This window comes from Hesperophylax consimilis, chromosome 10 (genome assembly GCF_061612785.1).
Source record: "Hesperophylax consimilis isolate HC1 chromosome 10, BYU_Hcon_1.0, whole genome shotgun sequence".
NCBI classification, from domain to species: domain Eukaryota; kingdom Metazoa; phylum Arthropoda; class Insecta; order Trichoptera; family Limnephilidae; genus Hesperophylax; species Hesperophylax consimilis.
In genome coordinates, this window is record NC_142845.1 from 8,037,385 (window position 1) to 8,057,007 (window position 19,623).

At 31.8% G+C, this 19,623-nt stretch overlaps 2 protein-coding genes across 3 annotated transcripts in view; one reads left to right on the forward strand and one right to left on the reverse strand.

Annotated features, from left to right (window-relative positions):
• pdm3 (POU-domain protein pdm3) overlaps window positions 1–12,298 on the forward strand; it is a 206,749-nt gene extending 194,451 nt beyond the window's left edge. Inside the window, exons 9-13 of the mRNA XM_089636063.1 lie at window positions 4,285–4,465; window positions 5,629–5,682; window positions 6,141–6,224; window positions 7,066–7,202; window positions 8,136–12,298. Coding sequence (XP_089492189.1) covers window positions 4,285–4,465; window positions 5,629–5,682; window positions 6,141–6,224; window positions 7,066–7,202; window positions 8,136–8,260 — 581 coding nt within the window. The 3' untranslated portion in view covers window positions 8,261–12,298. The remainder of the gene's footprint in view (window positions 1–4,284; window positions 4,466–5,628; window positions 5,683–6,140; window positions 6,225–7,065; window positions 7,203–8,135) is intronic.
• Window positions 12,299–14,317: 2,019 nt separating this feature from the next.
• Window positions 14,318–19,623, reverse strand: part of LOC149420247 (UNC93-like protein) — a 265,802-nt gene continuing 260,496 nt past the window's right edge. Inside the window, exons 10-11 of one of the 2 annotated variants that reach the window (XR_016302721.1) lie at window positions 14,827–17,337; window positions 14,318–14,773 (exon numbers count right to left, since the gene is read on the reverse strand). Coding sequence is in view for 1 of the 2 variants with exons in the window: in XM_089636549.1 (XP_089492675.1) it covers window positions 17,048–17,337 (290 nt within the window). In the remaining variant the exon portion in view is untranslated. The other variant, XM_089636549.1, reaches the window with a different exon arrangement.

Consider the following 19,623-nt stretch of genomic DNA (forward strand, 5'->3'; position numbering starts at 1 on the left):
TACCAGCAATTAGGCGTAATTGCGACCTAATTGCAATAATTAAGCTAACATGTCAGATATCTATTGTGAGTACTGAGTACTCCACTTCCCACATCGCTAGCTCCAGAACGAATTTTTAATTCTATGAAAACTTTATCAATTAAGAATGAAACTTTAATTTAATTATTAAACACAATTGTTTCTACAATACGATACGTATTGGATAAACGTTAAACTTAATAAGCAGTTAATACACAATCTACCAGAAAAATATTGAAATATGTATAAAAACCATCATAACGCACATTATGGCTGTGGATGTAATGAAATTAGCTTTAAAATTGAGAGTGGACACATACCCATTGCTCTCACCAGGTTGTTATTGCATACGTTTTTATATTATTAGTTTTACTACATATATGTAAATCATTGTATTATTATTTATTTTATGTTACCACCATGATACGGGCATTTGCCTAATTTGGGGTGTTTAAAAAATAAATACATTTAAAAACACTTTCTGATCGGAATTTGAAGAAATAATTTTCCGCAATACACACAGAGAATAATAAGTATTTCTAATTTATTAAGAATCTCTCCAAATTATTGGTAATCTGGTTAAAACGGGATTGCAGGCCGTTTTCTGATAAATGTAAATTCCTTATACATCGGAACACTTGTTCATACACCTGCATTTGCCATGATAATATATGATGACGAAATACGAATATATTTGGATTTATGCGAACACGTGTTCCAACGTCGTGATAATACATTCGTATTTTACTAAAAGTCTGTCAGGAAACCTTTAAATTCATTTGTATAGGGCCTCACCGTGTATATCACCGTTTTTGACGAGATTATTAATAAATTAGCAATTCTCCTTTTTTCCTGTAACTGTGATGGTCATCCAAAACGTAAGGTTACAACATTTATGTAGGATCTAAGAATTTAATTGAAATTCTTAGTTACTTAAAAAATATATTAAATATTTTTTCAACGTAATCGCTCTCGAGATTGAGATATTTCTGTAACAAGGGAATGCCAGTGTCACAGACCTCCGCCGCCAGCTCTTTCAGCCACTTCTTTACAGCTTTTTCGACCTCTTGATCGTTGGAAAAACGATTTCTAACTCTTATAGTTTAGTCAAAAGGTGACAGTCCTAAGGCGCCAAGTCGGGTGAATAGGGGTTGGGCGAAAATATTCCAGCTCCTGTGAAACTCGTGCGGTGAAGGGCCTGGCGTTGTCATGCAGGAGGCTGCCAGGGTCATCATTACCCTTCTGTTGTTCTTTTTAGGATATTGTCATAAGCCTCTGTGTTAATACTAGTCTCTTTCTATCTCTCAAAAAGAGATTCCATGACTTTTCCGGCTTTTCGCTACGTTTGGTGAGTTAGCAGGGATGGGTGGGTTCGTGGGGTGAGGTTTTTCTTGGTATCGGCGACGGATTATTCAGCTCACTTACTGCATGGCAGGGCGGATTTGGAGAGACTGATTGAGGAAGACCATTTGACCTCTCCAGCAGGACTCTCCCGACCCACCGCCTTGCACCGCAGTAGGAGGGATGGATTCATACGTCCGTCACTCCTGGATCCACTGACCCCCCGATACCTACCCACCCTTCGTACCTTTATCCTTCCCTGGACTTCCTCTCCTTCCTTTTCTTAAATAGTCCCTCCCAAGCTTGGGGAAAACCATTTTGTTCAGGGCCTCCTGTATGGAGTCAAAAATAGTGTATAAAAACAAACGTATTACTTTAAAAAAATTCCGATTGCACTTTGCTATCAAGGCTTAATCCAATACCCATGGTTTTTCAAAAATTTTTTTACGAAATTTGATCAATAATAAGTTTAATGATTTAGTCCTGCCAACTCTTTTGTTTTTGGCCCATTTGTCGAGGAGAAGTGGGAGGCGACGGGTGATACGTCACCGGGCCATTATTTGTCGACCATCAAATTATAATGATTGTCTACTTGTGTTTTCGCTGGCAGTATCCATTACATTCAGCCCCCATTAAGTTGATGACCGATTATAAATTAGCAAATGATTGAGCGCACTTGGGGGGTTCGACTGGCTTTTTTATGGAGTATTTAATAAGCAAGTCCGCAGTCGGAACGGGTTGCGATTTTATTTGTTTTCTGCGAATCCTGGATAATTGGAACTCGTCCCTAATTGTTCTCCAACGACCCGTTAACCTTTTTTATAATTGTCTATTTTTTATTTTTTATTTCGACGATTTCTGATTTTTTTTCCAATGGAAGGGTGTAATTTAGAAATGTTTAATTCGGATTTAAAAATATAAATAAATCAACATTACGCCAAAATTAATCATAAAAACTGAATTTTCCACACAATTATTCTGCTTTGGCGTACTTCTTGCAACATTCGAATCTTGCTAAAATTTAATGGTGTTTTGTAATTCCTCCAATGGTTATTATCATTGAAAACATAGCTAGAAAGTAAGATTTGACAATTAGTTTATATTTAGTTAACAGATCTGAATAGCCAGGCCTACTAACCTTAATTTCGGCCACACAACATTTCCCAAAATAAGTAAGACACATGTTAAAAGCAGTGGCGGCCGGTGGTCAAAATATGTGGGGGTTCACCGGATTACAACATTAAGTCATAAAATAAATTAAATAAAGGTACATACCTATTTATAAAGAAGTTCTATTCTCTGTTCATTTTGTTTAGCAAAGACCTCTATCAATGCTTAACACTGATAGTGCGTTCAGTCTGTCCTGGCTCAACGTGTTAAAAGATTTTATTCTTTTTAACGTTGAGAAACATCTTTAGCTTTCAACTGAGGTCATTCCAAAGGTCACGAATGGTGCACAAAAGTTTTAGTAATTTCACAGTCTCGGGAAAGTCTTCTAATAAACAAGTACTATAAAAAAGTTGTAAAATTGATAAAGCGCCGTTAGCTTTTGAAAAATCGTCGCGGGCGTAAATTGCACAGAGTTTACCTTTTAGGTACTGAACTTTATTTAGGAAGTCATACGTTTTAAACGTCACATTGAAATCATGTTCTGGGAAATTTGACCTGTATCGATTTTTATTAAATAGCTCATTATGGTGTTTACCTTAGGCACGGTAGCCTGAATCCAATTGCATTCTGATGTCAACTTTTCCTAAAACCTTTAAGCTCAAAACTTTTTGTAAATGTAAATGATAAGAATTATGTTTTTTGATTTTTTCAGAAAGGTGAGTTACATCAGTAACACCGCTGATTGTCCAAACTGAATCAACATCGTAAATTAAACACGTAAAACAAAATAAACTATTCAATTGATCACATGCACAGAGCTACAAGCTTTGTTATACATTGTTTTGTTAAATGATCGAGTAAACTTCTTCGATCCAGATTTGCACTCTTATTTTATTATCAGTTCAGGTTTTAGGTGGACCGGCATTTTTTATTATCACTTTGTTTTCAAAACTCGACCTATTATTCTTAATGTATTCCACATTCAAACTCATTCTTAATTTATACGTTGAACAAACACAAAAGTAATCATAAATTAGTATAACATGCAATTGATATGCCTTATTAATAATTGATATACAAGATCGATATAACCTGCAATTAAACTTCAAAACTTTCTCAGAGTAAGAAAAGTTTTAAATTCAAGAGACAATGCCTGGCAACGGCGAGTACTGACTGAACTGATAATAAGTAATCTGACCATCACTCATCTCTTAATGACAAGTTTTATCCTGTATGCTTGTATCGAAGAAGCGTAACATTCGCTGAAAAATAGCAGATGGTAAATTGAAACAACGATATCGACAATAATATCAAACATACGCGTTTTAGTTTAACTTTCTACTGAATAAACCGTTCCTTCTGATGTGGTGGTAAAACTCCGAACGCCGTTCTTGATATGGTATTATTTGCAAAGAATAGTATGTAATGGTATGGACCCACGCTTTCGACTGTTCCACAGAATATGCGACAAAGCAGTTAAATTTTGGATCGCAATCGAAAACGAACTGCTACGAACATAGGCACAAGTCAAAGTCGGTCTGCAAGTTAAGCGCGCTTAATAAGTAGGTACCTTTTGAATGAGATATTATAACCGAACCGAGTTTCGTATTGTGATTAGCCATGTCGGAAATCTTGTTGGTTGTTCGGCGCTCGGGAGCACATATTAGCTGGCCGCCACTGGTTAAAAGATTTTTTCTGTCAATTTTGATTTTATTTGACCGAGGTATCTTGAAACTACCATGTTTAATTTTTTGAATCTCTGAGTCTTTCAAATGAATTCTTTCATTAAACCTCCACATTTCTATCAATTTCCAGACCAGCCCACCATAAACCAGACGTCCAGCAACGTGGTGGATGGCATTAATCTGGACGACATCAAGGAGTTTGCCAAAGCCTTCAAACTCAGGCGCCTGAGTCTAGGTCTGACCCAGACACAGGTGGGCCAGGCCCTCTCTATCACGGAGGGGCCGGCCTACTCACAAAGCGCCATCTGCAGGTAACTATCTTTATTAATATTAAAAAATCATAGGCTTAAGTATAAAATTTAAGAAAAATAAAAGTTTGAATTGTTAGAATTTTTGTTCAATACCCGAAAAAAATATTTATGATTATTTTAAATGTAATAATTTCGCATAGTGTGTCTGTCAAATTCAATTAAGTCTAACAATAATGAGTTCTATATTTAACATTTTGAAACTTTCGGGAACAATTTTATTTCAAAAACTAAACAAACTTGTGGATGATGCCATTTTTAATTACAAGACAAAAATCTTTTTATTTGATGCCGAAAATTCAGGAATCGATCTTTCGTGGTGAAATTTTCTTAGCATTTTCGGCTTGTCTTTCAACAAATAAATAAGATTCCAAAATTTAAAACCAAATCTCGAATAGAACTAGGTAATTATTAGAAAATATCATCTTCACTTTTTTAAAAAAAGGACGTTTATCAGTTCTACTCCTCAACGGAAAAAAAAAACCAAAAGAGCTACTTGCACAACCGTTGTTCATGGGACGAGAAAAACTAATAATAAATAACTGGGGTAATTAAATAAAGGAGCGTATACATTATAAAACAGTTAAGTTGAAGCTACCATTGGTAAAACAGTAATTAGAAACGTTTCGGGGCAGTTATTATTCTGTTTATTTGTAATTGTTTCAAAAAGTAAGGGAGTTCGCTTATTATTGTTTGGCGAGATTGTATGTGGTAGAGCCAAAAGGCCCTAAAAGGAAATGTATATGGACAAAATAGCTGATATGCGTGAAAACAGTGTGTGTATACATAATAATTTATGATTTGTAAATAGTTTTTTTTTAAATATTTTTGAATTTCGCAGTTCTATAAAATGTTAACCCTCTTATTATGTACAGAAAAGCACAATTCAATTTTGAAAAATTTTAATGAAAGTGATCCACTTTTTCGTTCGGCGCATAAGGAGTGCAAGTGTTTATGCTAAAGAAATCATCATATTTGAATTAAACAGCGTTTTTTTTTGTTTTAACTAGTGAATATGATTCAATATTAACACACCCTACATTTGCACTACTTATTGCTGAGACGTTGTTAGTCCAATCTAGGCAAATCCACATCTTCTCATAAAAGAAAACTATTAAGTAAGAGTAAGGTAGAGGCTAAACTGTTTGTATTTACTTCGTCCCCAGTGCCCTGGCTTCGCAGATGTTTGCTGCGCAGCTATCCTCTCAGCAGTCAAACATGTACGTGTTTGGATATATTCTTATTATTCGTAAAAAAAACCCCAAAAAAATATAAATCAATAAACATCCCCCTCCTATCAGTTGCATACATATTTGCATATTTTGCAGCTAACTTTGTGTTTCAGATTGCATGTAGTTATCAAACTAGTAAACAAGTATTTTCCTTATATGTATCATTTGATTTCTGAATATTTTTTAAACAATTTCTTTTGTCTATCTTATCTAGTTTCTCATACATTACTGTTGTCGAAAGCCAGGGCATTGGCATGCGAAGCACATGACTTAATATTCTTTACTGTTACATACATCTTTATGACCGGGTTATTGAATAAGGCATCCAATTGTCAATGTCCTGAGCTTTAGACACCGCTTCATTAGAGATTAGAGTCACACGGAACATTTTGTTTTTGTTTATTTTGTTTTGTATTATTTCTAATTAACCTTTTCTGTATATTCAGATTTGAAAAATTGGATATCACACCAAAAAGTGCACAGAAAATCAAACCTGTCTTAGAGAGATGGATGAAGGAAGCTGAAGAAAGGTTAGTGCAGTGGAAATTCTGCCTAAAATTATACTAGTTCGCTTTAAACTATCTGAATATTATCATTGTTATCGAGAATATGAGAAAAATTGGCAATAATATGAATGATGGATCATTTTTTTTCTTTCAAAATTTAGCTTGGATTTTAAAATAATAAATTGTAGATTATTTAAAAAGATAATTATTGAAATTGTTTCTAATTTATGGCATAATTTCTGAAGTACTCAGAAGAAATTCAAGCCCTAACAATAAAACATCATTATACTGACCTTTCAATAAATACAGAAAACCACCAACAACATATTAAAAACTGCATGCTTGGTGATATAGGCCGCTATTACAATGAAACCACTGAAAATAACTACTAAAATATTACCTTCATCATGGAAAAATTTATAAAAATTCTACGGAATAAGTACGCCAAAAATATATTTAAGCCAAAAAAACCTTAAAATCTCTTTTTAAGGTATTTCAGAATTGGAATATCACAAGGTTCAGAACTGAGTCCTATTTTGATAAAATAATATATAAATACTATTGTTACTGTTGTCCAAATTAGAAAAAGCAAAATTTCTAGTAAATTGTATAAATAAATCTTTCTCACATCCTCTCTGCTAAATTAAGTACCCAAAATACCTTCGAACACAAAGGTTTTTTTGTCAGTAAACTCATTAGTGAAAAATAATTTAACTAATTTAATTTAATTTCACTAAGTGTGAAACTTAAATATGTTTGTGGCGGCCTGTATTTTACCAAGCAAGTCCCCAAATAAAATTCGTTATCCTTGTATAATGTGTAATGTTTGACCACTCATGTAAAGTGAGGTTGTCCGTGCGTGCAGGTACGCGTCTGGCCAGGGGCATCTCACGGACTTCATAGGGATGGAGCCGAGTAAAAAGAGGAAGAGGAGAACTTCCTTCACCCCCCAGGCCTTGGAGCTACTCAATGCCCACTTCGAGAGAAACACACATCCATCAGGTCAGTTATATATACCTACCCTCTTTTTTGTACTCCTGGTAGACCTGGTTACAAATCGTCATCTTAGTTAGCGTAAAGAGAACTATTTAGATGTCTTTTCACCAAATTTCTTTGGACAATTTTAAAAAATCAGATAATATAACTGTACATAATATAAAATGGATGTAAGAGCATCAGAACGGAATTAAAAAATAAAATTAATGCGATCAAAATAAATTATTTATAAATTCGACTATAGATTTATGCACACGGTGGTGCAAAAGTCCTCACTCGATTTCTTAAGGGAGTATCTTTCTGTGTAAATAAATATAATTATAACATAATATTATTCAGAGTTGAGAAGTATTATACTAGCGATCCATGGTTTGATAACGTATATTCTGCATCTGTTTACTTCACAAATGTTAAAGTCGTGATGTCCAATGGGTCATAGGGTGACGGTGTATGTCATCAAAATTTCAATTCAACACACTTCCAAAAAGTGAGATAATGTCATGAAAAGGTATGAAAAAAAATTAGTTTAAATAGGTTAATAAGTTATATAGGTAACTATTAAACCTAGTTATTGTTTCATCACTTTAAATGACTCTATATCACTTTTTAAAGGTGTATTGAATTTTCATTTTGATGAAATATCATGGAACCGTCTTGGTTTACTGCGTAACGTTGATCAACCCCAGCTCCTGCAATTGGTCTTTATCCCTAGCTTTTATTGGAGCTCCTGGGCAGATACTGTAATTTTATCAAGCATTTGAGAGTGAATTATTATTAGTTGAGTCTTTGCCAAGGGAGAGCTCATTTAGACTTATTTTGCATCTGATAGCGGCACAGAGTAAACAAGACAATGAATAGTAGCAATTTTATGTCTAAATTGTAGTTTATGGTAACGGAGATTTATTTTAAATACATGTTTATTTATTATTTCTTTTACAGGGACTGAAATCACTGGCCTAGCACATCAATTAGGATATGAGCGAGAAGTTATAAGAATATGGTTCTGCAATAAAAGACAGGCCTTGAAGAACACCGTGAGGATGATGTCAAAGGGAATGGTTTAAATCGACATTAACTTTGTGATGCTGTGTTTAGTTGCTAAGCAACAAGTATTGGTGTATATAATAAACAGTGAATGTGATAGACACAATGGAGTAGGATAAAATTGCCTAAAATATTGAAGTGCAAATAAAATATTGTTTGAAAAATGCTGTCCAGAAAGATTTCCGTTATTTAACCAGCATTACAACTGATTATAAAACAGAAGAGCTATATTATAAAAACCGTGTATGTTATAAACTTGGTATATTATGATAAATATGAATGTAACATGTTCAGAATCCATTCAATCCTTGATTTTCTATTGTTCTTTTTTTCGTGAATAATAGCAGTTGTCATTGTATGTAATACTAATTATTTTGTAGATAAATGATTCATTTCACTCTAGAGTAAGAAGGCCTCCGGTGAATAAATGAGTTGGCGTTTTGAGAGAACTGATATGTACATAACTATATAATTATGATTAATTTTTCCTATGTTTATTGAGATATAAATAATGATGTATTATATATGTGTAGTCATTTGTTAACACATGGTGGAAATTTCAGTAGATTGAGTTACTGTATACGATTAGTTTATAAAGTAATCACACTATGTGTAAATATTATAGCTGTCACAAAACTGATTCATAGAACAAAAATATGAAAAAAATCAATCTTAAAAGATTTCATTAACTCTCAATAAAACCCCTTGTAGGTACGTACTTTTGAAGATGATGACTTTCGATAATAAGTGTTGTAACTTTTCAAAGTTAACTTCAAACTTCTAAATGTCCCTATTGTGTTGAAAAATTAACGTCTCTTTATGAATACACATTATATTTAATTGATTGAAATACTAAGGTATTAATTAAATTTGTAATTTGTTTTGAAAGAAAAATTCCGTTGTTTTTTTTCGGACAGTAATTAAATTTTGATATTGGATTATTACGTAGTGGCGGTAATTTAATTATATAAATGCATTATTTGCAAGCGATGCTTCAAAATAATAAGACGAATTATTTGTTTGCGTACGTAGGTACATACGCAAATTGAACCACAATAAATAGTTTTGTCCGTATAAAAATTCATTTATTTCAAGAAAGGCATAAAAATACAATATAGGATTGAATCACCGATACAATATTGTATTTTTATGCATTTCTTGAATGAATTGAGTTTTCATATGGACAAAACTATATATTTATACTGCGTATCTACGGGCGCAAATAAATAATTCGTCTTGATATAATTATAACGCGTATATTCTACGTGTTCACATATGGCGTTAATTAATTTATTTTATTAAAGTACGTTTTTTGCACAGTATTGTTTTAAAATATTAGGACAAATTATTTGTTTGCGCCTATACATACGCCATATGATTATGAATAAATAATTTTGTTTGTATACAAGAAGAAGAAAGGCATACGAATACAACATTGTATCCATAATTCAATCCAATATTGTATTCGCATGCCTTTCTTGAAAAATTTGAGTTTTTATACGGACAGAACGAATTATAAATAATAAATCTTAAGATTGTACAGCATAACTTGCAAAAAATCGTATTTAATGAAATAATTTAATTAACGCCATCTATGAACGCGTAGGTTATAACAAACGTTGCGTTTAACCCTGGTGTGACTGCTCTAATCAGTGAGCTGTCTAAACAATATTGACGACATATATATTTTCAAAATATGGTTGAGAGGGTGGTTTTAGAATTTAAAAAATAATTAATCATGTCCTTTCAACATTTTTTAAACTTTCCTTGTTTTACAAGCAAAGGGTTGGTTTGAGCAGTGAAATCTTTTTAGGTACATTTTTTACAATCTCTGTAAGTAAATATACACATACATAAATTATTATAACTATTAAATATATTGACCAATGAAAACTATTTGTGATCAAAATTTCTATTGTACAAAATTGAAAAATAAGTATTTTCGGCTGTTGAAAAATTATATATATTGAAATTACTTTTGGATACAAGTGAAAAAAAAATATTTTGGCAAATTAATCAAAATGTTCGGCAAATCATTCGAAATAATCATTGGTGAATTTTGTAGGTAAATTTATGAAATAGTATTATACATAAACATTAAACTTTATTGCAAATAAGATTTCTTTTACAATTTACAACACAATGTAATAGTTACTATACGATAGATTGATCAAAATTACACATTTTAAATTTAAAAAAAAATAGAATAAATGGATATCTTTGAATGTTATCCTTCCATTATTTAATGTTCTCATTACACAATGTTATTAATAATTGCGGGTATTTTCATTTAAACTGACAATATAGGTATTATCCTCATCTAAAGACATTTATAATTTATCACTACGTGTCTACCTACTTAAACTTTAAAACAAAAATTAAAATAAAATTATTTCAACAACTGTAGCAAACTTCTGTAGAAACATATACATACCTATAGGGTATATTTATTGTTGATTTTTAGTGTGAAATTTTTCATCAAATTACTGCGTTGGTTTCAAAAAATTATGACGTTTGAAATTTTTCATCAAATGACTGCGTTAGTTTCAAACAATTATGACATTTGTTTTGTAAAAACGCATATAATAAAAAAAAATTGTAACATTATTATTTTGTTATTCAAAAGTAGGTAGATCATTATCTACACATTTTTTTATTGAATATGGCATGAAAAAATTTATTTGTTTGTACTCTGTTAAAGTTTGTTAACAAAAATCTTTTTTGAATACTAAGAATATTCATTCGTACCGTAGATGACACACTTTAGTTGCGTTGCAAGAGTTGCGGGCATAAAAATATCCGGTATACGGTGGTGCGCACACGAGCAACGCGACAAAAGGGAGACATTTTTGTTTCCAACTGTCGCCACAACTAAAGTCTCTCGTGTGCGGGTGGCCTTAGTAAGCTCTTCCTTTTTCTTAAATCGTTACAAACATTACGCATAAATTGTTATTTCTATAAAACAAAAAAATCAGTAAGGTACAAACAAAGCGAATACAGAACTTTTCGAAAAATATGCTTTACAAATAATGAAAACGGTACATTTAGTAGTGAACAAAAAAATTATCCAATTCCATCTTATATTATAATTTCTAATTGATTACCTACTTTCAAATGTAATGCCAGCAGAACTAAATTCACAAAAAAAATTCACATAACAATGTTTCAGATGTTTTCAGATTAAGTTCATTTCTTGCAGCTGACCGACGCATGAGCATATAAAATAATAAAAAATTATGATAACATATTCCAAAATCAATTATAAGAAGCAGTTAAATAAATGTCATTGTAATAAAAATAGTAGGATGTTTTTAATTTTTCTTCCTCATCCCATTTAGCTTAGAAATTAAAACTAACTTCGCAGCGCCGGATTTAGGGGGAATTTCAAGAGAGGCGCTGGCGTCACTTCTAAGAGGTGCAAAAACGGTATTTGCAGATACAACTTATTTTTTACATATAAAAAAAAAAACAAAGCTTTCCCACAAAAAATACTCGATGAATGTGTTTGGGAATAATATTTTCAAAGAAAAACAATTTTTACTGTGCAGGTTAAAAAATATCCCCAATAATATGTTGAAAATGCCAGGAGATCATAAAGTGGAGTTGATGAAATCTTGTTGTGCGGTAAAATCAGTGAAAATTTTTCTTACAGATTGAAAATGAGTTGCGATATCAGGACCAGGAGAACATAAAACAAAATCAGTTACGAGTATTCCAGTATTTGCAATGGTAAACCATTCCCTGTGTCATTTATTATTTACTAGCTGACATCGTCTCGTCTCAACTTTTCTCTACTTTCGATAAATATAATATCCATGTATTTTGTGTAAGACCCTACCAAACCCCGTTGCATGATTAAGAAGAACTAAGCGCACAAACAGATAGATGCGGATAGTGACTTTGTTTTATACTATTTAGAGATATTAATGTATTGTCACCATTACGAATTTACTAAAAGTTTTTCAGGAAACGGCCTATAATCCCGTTTTAGTTCAGTATGATCTGGGATGTTCCCGAAGATTCCAGACTATGCCCGAACATTCCACTATATTTCAGAATGTTATGGGATGTTCTAAAATGTTCTGGACTATTCTAGAAATTTATAGAGAGAAAAACTTCTTGCCCTTAAATCTTCAAAAGCACACCCTTTTTAGCGGCACGCATACTGTACAGTTACTCTTATAATACATAAAATATTGATTACTAAAGGTACGAGCCGTTTTAAGAGTACATTTGCAGATATACAGGGCCGGCCCTAAACGGGCGCAATTGGAGCAGTTCGCTCCGGGTGCCAAATCACCAAGGCGCTGATAATACCAGGTATAACAAAAAAAATTAAAGACATATACTTTCTATGTAAATGACTACGAGTAAATATAATAAGGAGAATAATAATTAATATTTTTCTGATATTTCTTTGGTAGTGCAATAAAGGGTGCGATGACGTTTTCCTTTTAGTTTTATAGTTTAGAATAAATTGAGGTGAGACATCAGATTCTTAGGCGAACATGCAAAAAATGGGTTGTTTAATATTTAAAATCGTGAACACTCAGTCGTATTATAAGAACCTTGTTTTGAGCAGAAAAGAAAGGAAAGTAGCCTTTCCATATTTCTGTGCTTCTGGTATTTCGTGGTTGCAAAGTAGTTGTTGAAAATTAATTATTTTTACTCGACATTAGCGCCGCTGCGGAATTTGATTCAAACTACTCTTCCGACTTCGACGCTACGTATACCGAAAACTAGTAGACCTCTCGCAGAGAAGTCTTGAAGTAGACATTAATAAATTAAATTATTTAAATTTAGCTGGGGTGTGCGCATTGCTCGACTTTTCTTTACTTTCTATAAATATTATTATGTAATAACCTTTCTGAATAAATTCTCTAAATGACAGAGAAAAGCCTATAAAAATCCGCACAAATGGACGCGGAAAGCGACTGTTTTGTACTATTAAAAGATTTTTGGCAAGTTACCTTCTCGCGCTCTTGTCCTCCTGGCGGAATCTTGTAGCACGTCCTTCCTAATTAGTTATTTAGGGTCAATTTGCATTTTATAGTGCCATCTATCGATACAACGCATCATCATTATTTATTAAATGAAATTTAGAATTTTAACAACAAAAAAATTGTTAAAGTACAAGATGTAAAAGGTTTCCAACAAAGATTAAGAGATGTCTCTATTGAATAAAAATTAACAATAAAACTAAGAATAATTTGAATCTTTTATCTACAAAGTATTTTTATAGTGGCATTTGACGACATCATTTTTTTATTTGGAAAATGCAGTATACATATCCATATATGAATCCAAACAAGAAAAATGTAATAAGAGAATAAAAAAAAAATTAAAAGTTTCCAATAAAGTTTAAGAGATTTCGCTAAAAATTAAACATTTGTACTACTGCCATCTATGTATAATAACGTTAATTACTTTGACATTTTATCAAAAACCACAGTAGTTTTTTTCCACCGTAAAATGGTTACTTTGTTTGTCGGTAGAATATTATGTAATTAAATGTGGCCCATAGTTTGATTGGAAGATTTTAATTATAATAATAAATGTTTTTTGGGCAATTTTAAATTGTTTTGTAGATGGTTTCGAATTGAAGTGGTTTACAAAAAAATAAAATTTTAAGAATGTTTTTTACCAAAAACGCCTTTTTAAAAAGTCTTATTTTTTGTGTGAGAATAAGGTAGAATTTGTTTGTCCAATAGGTGACTCGGATAATGAAATACATCTATTAAGTTACTATTTATACAAAAATGTTAAGTAGATAAATAATCATAAGAAATTAATTTCTAATGCATGTTTTGGGAAAAGTGAAAAAGTGACAGTACTTAAAATTTTAAAATTACTGTTATTATCTTTATTTCTAAATAATGATATTCCCACTGGGATTCATTAATATCTACTCTTTATTTATAATTTTATAGTTTAAATAAACTTAATATTTTAGAATGGACTAGCGCAGACCCGTGAAAAAAGGGGTTAAAAATTTAAATTGTATAAAACACAAAATCAAAATAAATAAACGCATTTATTTGAATATGATTAAAAAAATACATTATTTACACATTTAAAAAAATAATGGGACCGAAAATCGAATCCCGACAACCACCGACTGAATTTAACGATCGCATACATTTTAATTTATTATAATACACTGAAAATCACGGGATATTATAATTCCAATTTTAAACACGCTGTGTTATAAAAAAAACTGAATATTATATTATTGGTAGAAAACGATTATCGCCTGTCTGAATTCTTCACACAATGATTCAAAGATTCACTTAATTTCAAAATATATTTGAGTTCATTAAACGTGGAGAATTTCTCTTCACGTACTGACAACCATAATTAGTATGTTTGATAAGATCAAGGTTCTAAAATTATACGAATTAGTGAAGAAAGGAAGAAAAAACGTTTTTCAATTTGTATTTTTTGCTTTATTTTCTCTTATCCGATTTTAACATAATGCAAAATATACATTTTTAATAATTAGTTTGATATTATTATATTAAACTAATTATTACCTACTTGTAACATAAGTATTAGTAGGTACCTACTTGTAACATAGTATTTGTACCTACTTGTAACATAGTATTAGTATCTAATTGTAACATTGTATTAGTATAGCTAACCTAATATTAAGTTTCATAAATCATCATAGCAATATTAACATCAGAAATATCACAGTAGTAATTGACGTAATTTTTCGTAGGTAATATTAATATCATGATTATTTTGTTATTGGCAAAGTTTCAAGGCTGTACCAGATGCTCCCTGGGCTATCTACAGTGGATATAATGTATATTATGAAAATAAATTGTTGTTGTCGCATTAGACAGAAATTTTATTTTCCATTTTCTGTTATTTACGAAAATAAGACCAAACAATTCAAATACATATTTTTTTAACATTACCCCGCACAGGAGGCCCTGAGGAAAATAATTTCCCTGAGGGCCTATGTCATCTTTGGGGATGCTGTGTGGAAGGTATTTATAAGGATAGGAAGTTCTGGAAAGGAAAAATGTATGAGGGGTTGGAAGGAATCTGAAAGTCGGACGTGAGAGTCCAGAAGTGACGGACATATGAATCCATCCCTACCACTAAGGTGCAAGGCGACATTTTGAGAGAGTCCTGCTGGATAGGTCAAAATATCTCCCTCAACCAGTCTCTCCAATGTCGCCAAACCCCGACAAACCTCACCCCATGAACCCGGTCATCCCAAATAAGTCACCGAACATAGCGAATTACTTGGGGTGACCTATGGCGTAGGTGTTAGTTAGCAAATAAATGATTCGCGGGGCGGCGGTACCCATACCCGCCTCCCTAATTGAATAAAACACCAATTAATCAATTTCAACTCTGTTCTTCGATTACATAACAGCAAAAGTAAAAAATAATAAAACATAACTTAATGCTAATTTTATAATAGGTAGATAATTTTGTATCTAATATTTATATTAGATTATTATTATTATTTTTTTTTTTTTTTTTAACTTCCGATTTAGTTGTCCGGGTTTAATCTTCCCCAAAGGAAAAACTTAACCCTTCCACTCACTTTTCCACAAATGATCATCTAGTCAATCAACATTATGTAAGTGCATTATATAAGCAAAATAAATACAAAACAATACAAGAACAACACGTCAACTCACCAGAGATCAAATTGAAAATAATTCACCGACTCCAGATATTTTCGTATCAGAGGGTTCGGCTCGGTAGAACTTCTAACAGGGCCTATAAATCCTACTGATCCCTCAACATAAATATTTAAAAAATCTTTTGTTATCCTACATGTATTCAAAATGACCGACTTTTGCATCTTATTTATTATTATTATTATGTATCTTATATCTAATATTCTAATTTTATCTTTAGGTAGATAATCACTACGTTTAAAAATGTTCTCATGATTTTTCACACTATCTGATTAATTATGCCGTGTTGTGCTTCCTCTCTTAGCCAACGTTTCTGACAGGTTCACAGTATCCACCATGAAAGCAGATTTACTTATGGACACTGCAACTCTGTCCGAAATGTTGACCGAGGAAGTACGAGGAAGTGCAACACGGCGAAATAACCCAAATATTAATCGCAATAATACTTTTGGCAGTGAAAATCGCAAAACATTTTTGCAGTTTTAAATGCAATTATGAGATTTCACTTTAAAAGAGGCATTTTACCAATATTTGAAAAAAACATACAAAATCGCATTTATGCTCACAGGTAAATTTAAATAATGGATAAATTTTTTTTCACCTATTTTTTGAAAATCTGACATTGCTTAAATCAGTATGTTCATATCCACGGCAGTAAAAGGGGTCCAGTTTTAAATCACGACGCTACAGCATTTTTGTTCTCTGAAAGTTGAATGTAAAAACGTTTCTAACATTTATTGAATACGAATAAAATATTTTAAGTTAATATTTTAATAAATTTTGAAAAAAAATTGCTTGGTTTCATAAATTTATTTTTATACTTCTTATCTTGATAAATTGACAGATTTGTAATATCCATGGACTGCACGTCCTACGAGAATAGGCACAAAAAACAATAAAAAAACACCAGTTAGAAAAACATTATACAAGGTGTTCGGAAACTCATTGTAGAAGAAGGAAAATGGTGAATCCAATAGAGAACCCCAAAAAACTTCTTGTGTTCATTTTGAGCAATTCAATTTTATTTTTTACATTGTGATAAAATGTGATTTCTCGAGTTTCCTGCTTATACAAAGATTTTTCAGACATCGTGTATAATCACGTCTCTAATCCTCAAATTCTATATCAATCCCTAAAAACATCTTAGATCAAATCTTGAAGTTCCCTCGATTTATTTTCCACTGGCTCTTTTGTGCTAACAGGCTTGAATCCTCTATTAATGGTAAATCCCCTTTTGGCTCTGACCTCTAGGACCTCGACTGTAATATAGCCCATGAAGCCGAGGAGCAAGATGAAGGTTGAGATGTAGATGAGGTGTGAAGCACGGGCGTACGCCGAATAGCTGTACACTATCACACTTCCGGTGGATTCCCACAGGCGGAAGTTGGCGAAGGAGGCCTCCTCGCGACCGGGAAACAGGATACCAGACATGGCTGAAATTTAAAAAAAGTTATTAGTTATCTAAGCGTCCGAAAACAGGTTCCATCACAACAGCTTTTAAAAAGGTTAAGACCTTTAAAATCCAACACCCGGGCGTCGCGTCGTTATATACATTAGCGACAACAACAATATAACAAATTATGGCATATTATGGTTTATAGTAGCATTTTGAGAGGATTCTTCAAATATTTTTTTAATAATTAAGTGAACGAGGGGTAAGGCTCGACTAGCAAGCTGGACGATACTCTCAGTATCGCCCAGGTGTAGGACCACTATTCAGAATTGAAACGTGGTTTCAAATGGCTTTGACCGAGTTCGGTAACTAGATATGAATATCCACTTTCCTATTTCCATCTCCTTCCCCTCCCCACTCCCTTCAGCCTCACAACATACCACAATTTGAAATGCCATAGTCTCACTGGCAGTTGGGACTCTCAAATAAAAAAAAATTGATTGTACGTTCCGTTTCTGGTTTAAGATGTGCACTCTTGACATAAAAAAATTCAATAGTAAAATACAAAAAAAAAAAAAATAGTAAGTTGAGGGTTTTAATATTGTTTAATTTAATGTTATTACTTGGTTTAACAGATTGTTTTCACTCACGCAAGGACAATCCAATAGCAAAAACCCGCATGAAAAACACAGATGCAAAATACACACAATAGAAACAAAGAGATCCAAAAAATATACAAAATGATGAAAAATACAAATGAAATTAAGAAAAGAGCGTTAAAAGAAAAAAAAAGAAGATTAATAAAAGAAATCGGAAGAGCGTTCAAGAAAATAGCAGGAAAGACTGTAAGCAAGTATAATGAGAAATAATATATTTAAAAACTTGTAGAATTGGCAGATTCATTGTTTCATATATATATATATATATGAAACAATGAATCTGAATATATATATGGAATACGATAAATATATTTATGGATATCTATTAATAGATTTATTTTCCTAAAACTATTGGAAAAAATATCACTATCTTCTAAACCTACGCTCAATATCATTGAAGTCTATTATCTCGAAGCTGATTGTCTATATAAAATGTTTACGAAAATATTTCTTCGTTTTGTAAAACTTCGATTCAGCCTTCAGAACCATAAGAAAAATATGATATAAAAAGGTGATATAATGATCATGGTGTTAAAAAGATCATTTAATGATGACATGGTGTTAAAAAAGATCATTTAATGATGACATGGAGAAAATATGATATAATGACGACACGGAGTTCAAAAAGATGATATAATGATGACATGGAGTTAAAAAAGATGATTTAATGATGACATGGAGTTAAAAAAGGTGATATAATGATGACATGGTGTTAAAAAAGATCATATAATGATGACACGGAGAAAAAATGATATAATAACGACACATAGTTCAAAAAGATGATATGATGATGACATGGAGTTAAAAAAGATGATATAATGATGACATGGAGTTAAAAAAGGTGATATAATGATGACATGGTGTTAAAAAAGATCATATAATGATGACACGGAAAAAATATGATATAATAACGACACGTAATTCAAAAAGATGATATAATGATGACATGGAGTTAAAAAAGATGATGTAATGATGAAATGAAATTAAAAAAGATGATATAATGATGACATGGAGTTGAAATAACATATTTTGAAAGTATCTAGTTTTCACTCCAGTTCAACTAAGATACCATATTTATTGGATGGTATTCATTCTGATGGATCGCATTCTTATACTATAAGTAAGTTCACTACAATTTATCGTCAGTCACCACTACTGAACATTTTCGTTAAACTAGAAATTAACGTTTGAGAAGCGTGGGAATTGGAATATAGATATATTCGAATATTGTAATATGTTAAATTTTGAACAATTACAGTCCCGATTATCATCTTGAGGCTTATGTAGGTGTTCTTCCAACAACGTATTAATAACCATTTTGAAAATGTTTGATTACATTCACCAGAAGAACGGAAGGTAAAATTTACCTTACTTAAAGTACAAAGACAAGTCCACAACACAATGTGGGTTCATTTCTTCAGTCTTAAACCATTTTTCACCATTTCTTTCCTTTCAAACCTCACCACTTTATTTACCCTAACAACATTCCCCAAATTTTAGACATAGTACCACTATTTATGCATACACTGACTATGGTCAGTGCAGGAATATTTAACGATATCGTATAAAAAAGCTACCATAAGTCCAAATAAACTTTAAAAAATATATTTAATTAAATTTTGAAATCTGCAACACAATATCTTTGCGGTTGAATTAAAAATTAATCC